Source organism: Toxotes jaculatrix, chromosome 19 (assembly GCF_017976425.1).
Source record: "Toxotes jaculatrix isolate fToxJac2 chromosome 19, fToxJac2.pri, whole genome shotgun sequence".
NCBI classification, from domain to species: Eukaryota; Metazoa; Chordata; class Actinopteri; family Toxotidae; genus Toxotes; species Toxotes jaculatrix.
In genome coordinates this window covers 555,833-561,457 of record NC_054412.1, presented here as the reverse complement: position 1 = coordinate 561,457, position 5,625 = coordinate 555,833, and the positions used below count along the sequence as shown (strand labels likewise).

The window sequence follows — 5,625 nt, the reverse complement described above, 5'->3', positions numbered from 1 at the left end:
TCTAAATCTGGAAACTTTTTTTTTTAAAGAGCCGAACACAGTTTCAACTCTGACTGAGGATCGTTTTCAGTGTGATTGAAACTTTTTCACTGGTTGTGAGTCTTTGTTGTTGTTTCTTGCAGCTTCTTTCTTTCCTGAAAAAAACAAAACAAAAGACAATCAGCAGAAAAATCCCAGAAAAGGAAGGAATCTAAGAAACGTGCAAACTGTGTAAATCTTCCTCACATCACCAGTTTTTTTCCCTAATAATAACAATAGTAATAACAGCAATAATAATAATAATAATAACAATAATGATAATAATGATAATGATAATACTGTCTTTGATAACGGTTTCTGGATTTATTGCCATAGAACTTTGTCTGAAAATGATTTAAACTGAAGCAACACGAACAGTTTCAGTTTATTTTACCTTCAGAGACTTTGTGCACATGAAGCTGAGAATATGACAAATCTACATTATTCTGTCGTCTGATTAGGAACACGTGTTCACACGTGTTCACACGTGTTCACACGTGTTCAGACCCTCGGCTCAAACCAGGAATCACTTTGTTTACTTCAGTTCAAAGATTCACACTCACTCACTCACTCACTCACTCACCTGACCGAAAATGTGGAACAGGTGAGAAAGTGGACCTGTAGACAGAAAAGGTCTGGGGCCACCTGGTGGACAGATGGAGAACAGCAGGTCTGGTGTGGGATGAAGACAGAGGAGCTGCAGAACAGACGGAGACAAATCATCTTTTCATTTGATTTTTCCGGCTCGTTTAACCTTTATTTATTTTCTAGTTAGGGACAGAGACAGAGACAGGGGCAGGGACTGGGACAGAGACAGGAACAGAGACAGAGCTGGGGGGGGGGGGGTTTGTCCTGATCATGTTCACATGCTCTCACCTGTCACAGTGTTTTCAGTGTTGCTGAGCAGTTTTCCTTCTTTTACTTCCTCCACTGCTGATCTCACTGATTCATCCCTGTGAAAAATCATGATTTGACTTCACTGAATTCATCTGTTTCACAGAGACATTGCTGCTTCAGCATCTTCAGATTTCATTGTCAGAGTTTCACTGTGGTGCAGACGTTGTGTTACCAGCATCATCGCGGAGCTTTTTTTCTTTGTGCTCCCTCCGTCTTTGTTCTCTGCTCGGCTGCAGTGTCCTGACTTCACCTCTCGGGGTCAGGTAAGGAAACTGGATTTTCATCACGTTCAGAGCTCAAAACAAAACTGGACAAAAACAATAAACAAAAACAACAAAATAAAAACCGGATGCATCATTTCTTCACCATCTCTGGACAAATTCTGTCGCATCACATCAGCCTCACACACACCACAGTTGTAAGGTTTTATTTTGGCGGTTGCCAAGCTCGTGGCTGTTGCTAGGTAACTTTACAGCGTTGGGCATGTTGCCATGGTGATACTATAGAGAGCAGCCTTACCTCCTGTCATCTCGGTGGAGGGAAACAGCATCGTGCTGCATTCACAGTGGCTGGTAGATTCCAGCGTCCTGAGATGACTCCTGTCCTCAGAAAACCTGCGTTACAGCTCAGCCAGAGACTCTGCTGCTGAGGTTCCAATGACAACAACAACAACAACAACAAGAATAACAAGAATAACAGTTTATTCTTTGAAATGGTGAAAAAACAGTCAAACATTTCCCACAGAGCGTCCTCCAACGTCCAAAACCCAAAGACACCTTCAGGACAGACTGTTCTCGCTATCGACTAAAATCTTTAGAAATGAATAAACTGTTGTGACCATTTTTCTTATTAAATCAAAAAAGAAGCCGAGACTCAGGAAATGAAGCAGCAGATCTTTGGCGTCATGTTGGTGGAAAAACAACCAGAAACTGTTTCAGAGGAACTTTAAACCAGTGCAGCTCTAACACTCGTTTACTGACAACCGGTCCAGAAACGTCCAAGTGTTCAGCAGCTGCTTCTCACAGCAGAGTGTCCCTGAACGCACCGATACTGAATTATTAGAATGTTTTTTTTCTTTTCTGAATTTACTTCAAGTTTTTTTTTAATCTGGTTTCTCTGATGTCTCATCATCTCTGTGGTGTCCTGGTCTCAGTCCTGGTCTCGGCCCTGGTCCTCCTCTTCCTCCTCAGGGGTCCACTTCGGGGCGTTCTGCTGCCGAGCACTCGTCTCTCCACCCTCAGCACCTCGTCATACAGATCCGCCGGCTTCACGTCCAGCAGGAAGGAGAAGAGCTGCAGCAGCCAGACAAACGACCGAGGAAACGTCGGCTCGAACTCTGAGTAGTGACTCCTGCACTTCCTGTGGAGGAGAAGGAGAAACATCAGCACCGTACAAACAGCAGATGTTTCTGTTCCTAATAAAGTGAAATGTTGACGGTTTCAGGTGCTGAGCCCCCACAGCACCTGAAACTTACCGAGGGTCACAGGGTCTGAGCGCCGGGTGCCAGTATGTGGAGTTAGAGGGAGTCAGGACGTCATGTTCCAGGATCAGGACTCTGTCCATCTTCTTGTGGTGCAAACTGGGACCGTCCGCTCCGTCCTCGTCCCCCCAGCAGAACCTGAAGCTGGACCGATCGCAGTGCTGGACCCCCACAGGACAGGAAGACAGCTTCTCAAAACAGGTCTGAACCTGCTCTGCTGTCCCTGCAGAGACGCAAACATCAGCAGCTTCAGATCCAGTCTCCTGCTACAACAAGTCAGAGCACACCTGTGATGTCACGGCGTCCCGCAGCACACCTGTGATGTCACGGCGTCCCGGAGCACACCTGTGATGTCACGGCGTCCCGCAGCACACCTGTGATGTCACGGCGTCCCGCAGCACACCTGTGATGTCAAGGCGTCCCGGAGCACACCTGTGATGTCACGGCGTCCCGCAGCACACCTGTGATGTCACGGCGTCCCGGAGCACAGCTGTGATGTCACGGCGTCCCGCAGCACACCTGTGATGTCACGGCGTCCCGGAGCACACCTGTGATGTCACGGCGTCCCGCAGCACACCTGTGATGTCACGGCGTCCCGCAGCACACCTGTGATGTCACGGCGTCCCGCAGCACACCTGTGATGTCACGGCGTCCCGGAGCACAGCTGTGATGTCACGGCGTCCCGCAGCACACCTGTGATGTCACGGCGTCCCGGAGCACACCTGTGATGTCACGGCGTCCCGCAGCACACCTGTGATGTCACGGCGTCCCGGAGCACAGCTGTGATGTCACGGCGTCCCGCAGCACACCTGTGATGTCACGGCGTCCCGGAGCACACCTGTGATGTCACGGCGTCCCGCAGCACACCTGTGATGTCACGGCGTCCCGCAGCACACCTGTGATGTCACGGCGTCCCGCAGCACACCTGTGATGTCACGGCGTCCCGCAGCACACCTGTGCGTCACTGCAGCCAGGTGAGAGGCTGGTGTGGCCCAGAGTCAGCGGCGGTGGGCGGGAACATCCACAAACTCAGATTCTTACTCTTCTTCTTCATCACGACGCACTGGGACTTCCTGCTCCGGGGAAGAGGTTTCCTCGCCTTCCACTGTTTCCTGAGGGTGAGAGGGAGGAACGGGCAGAGCAGAGCTCAGAGGTTTAAACAACATGAATAAAGCTTCAGGAAATAACGCCGTCAGGTGTCAGAGCTGCTGGTATCTCACCTGGCGACGTGGCGGTCTCTCCTCTGCTGAGCTCGGATCAGAGCGGCCTGCATCAGTCTGTACCACCTCCTCAGGTTAAACGTGTTCTCTGAGAAAACAGCAAACACGAAACTTCAACACAGTTCTGAGGAAATCGAACAGGAAGTGGATTCATCGTGACAGTGACGTCGTCTGTTCGCTGCAAACAGCTGCTGAGGAACCGACCTGCGTCGTCACGGAGACTGGACTCATTAGATAAATCCCTGAAACACACAAACCAAGTGAGTGTGTTATTTATCTGCACACAGGTGTGTGTGTGTGTGTGTGTGTGTGTGTGTGTGTGTGTGTGTGTGTGTAAGTCTGTGTGTGTGTGTGTAAGTCTGTGTGTGTGTGTGTGTGTCTGTGTGTGTGTGTGTGTGTGTGTCTGTGTGTGTAGGTGTGTGTGTGTGTGTAGGTGTGTGTGTGTGTGTGTAGGTGTGTGTGTAGGTGTGTGTGTGTGTGTAGGTGTGTGTGTAGGTCTGTGTTTGTGTGTGTGTGTGTGTAGGTGTGTGTGTGTGTGTAGGTCTGTGTGTGTGTGTGTGTGTGTAGGTGTGTGTCTGTGTGTGTGTCTGTGTGTAGGTGTGTGTGTGTGTGTAGGTCTGTGTGTGTGTGTGTGTGTGTGTGTGTCTGTGTGTGTGTGTGTGTGTGTGTCTGTGTGTGTAGGTGTGTGTGTGTGTAGGTGTGTGTGTGTGTGTAGGTGTGTGTGTGTGTGTAGGTGTGTGTGTGTGTGTGTGTGTAGGTGTGTGTGTGTGTGTGTGTATTTGTGTGTGTGTGTGTGTGCAGTTACCACTCCGTGTGGTCGTCCAGGCCAAAAATGAACTTCATGGTGACTATGATGAGGGCGGCGGTCTGGACGTCGTACCGCGGCAGGACGGGGCGAGACACGGGATCAAACGTGTGGAGCGTTTCATCCGCCATACCGGCGCACTCCATCAGCCTGCAGACCCATGGGTGGAGCTCATCTGGGCGGGAAACAAGAGAGAGGATGAAATAACATTCCGAGCGGGACTGTGAGCATCATCGGCGGCGCTGTGGGTGCAGGTGTTACCGGGCAGGTTGGCGTCGGTCAGGTAGCGCAGGCTGAGCAGCGCCGGGTGCAGCAGACTCTGTCGGCTGATTGGAGGAAAAGCCTGCAGCTGCAGGTACAGAGCCAGAGCCTGAGCCTCGCTGTGCACCGCCCGGTGGGACGGGACGCTCTGTGGAAACACGTCACACCAAAATCAACATCACGGAAACTTCACAAGCAGGGCCCCGCCCTCCTAAACTGCTGAACCGATTGGTTTATGTCGCTGTCAATCAACAGATCGACAGCTCTGATCCTTACGAACGAAACGAGGTAAACGTTTGTTTCGTTGATCAGTTCTGAGGCTTCACGAGATCCTGCTTCCTGTAAACCTCCCAGGTCTGTCCCGTGATCAGCTGTGAACGAGACTCTGAGGCGGGGTGACAGGAAGCGGGTCTGAGTCTCAGGACCAACTGAGTTTCTGACCTCGACGATGAAGATGAGAGCGTCTCTGCCGTCGAGCCTCATCTCCTCTGGGAGCTCCTCGTAGGCGTTGACGTACGGGACGTGGCCTTCATTCACCAACCTGACCACAAACACACCCACTGTCTGTTCCAGATCCAACTGTTTGCATGACAAACATTCTGCACGCGTGGGGGATCCAGGTGTGTTCACATGTTACCTGAGCAGGTCGCTGAGCGTCAGCGGCTCGCGGCTCCAGATCAGAGCGAGGTGGATCAGAGCCAGAGTCTTCCTCATGCTCATCAGACCGTGGGTCCGCCTGAGCCGAGCCGTCAGGTAGGAGCCGACGTCCACCGAGCCCGAACACAGCGACCAATCGCTGGAGTTCTCTGTGGGGTCAAAGGAGCATTTCAACCGAGGTCTAACATTTCCAGTCGCACAGAGACGAGTCACAGATCTGTGGTTTCAGATTTCACCATGACAGCGACAAGAAAACGCAAGAAAAGTTTCTGTTCCACCAACAGGCT

General features: G+C 51.2%; 1 protein-coding gene across 9 annotated transcripts in view; it reads right to left on the bottom strand.

Annotated features, from left to right (window-relative positions):
- Positions 1–1,599: 1,599 nt before the first annotated feature.
- Positions 1,600–5,625, bottom strand: part of taf1b (TATA box binding protein (Tbp)-associated factor, RNA polymerase I, B) — a 9,759-nt gene continuing 5,733 nt past the window's right edge. For 4 of the 9 annotated variants that reach the window (XM_041063822.1, XM_041063821.1, XM_041063823.1 and 1 more), the window contains 9 exons: positions 5,319–5,487; positions 5,123–5,222; positions 4,682–4,829; positions 4,421–4,595; positions 3,820–3,857; positions 3,616–3,703; positions 3,437–3,507; positions 2,390–2,618; positions 1,600–2,274 (listed from right to left, as the gene is read on the bottom strand). In XM_041063822.1, the coding sequence (XP_040919756.1) occupies positions 2,043–2,274; positions 2,390–2,618; positions 3,437–3,507; positions 3,616–3,703; positions 3,820–3,857; positions 4,421–4,595; positions 4,682–4,829; positions 5,123–5,222; positions 5,319–5,487 (1,250 nt within the window). In that variant the 3' untranslated portion in view covers positions 1,600–2,042. Of the gene's footprint in view, positions 2,275–2,389; positions 2,619–2,682; positions 3,508–3,615; positions 3,704–3,819; positions 3,858–4,420; positions 4,596–4,681; positions 4,830–5,122; positions 5,223–5,318; positions 5,488–5,625 lie in introns of those variants that run through there. The other 5 variants (XM_041063824.1, XR_005896431.1, XR_005896432.1 and 2 more) reach the window with 5 other exon arrangements.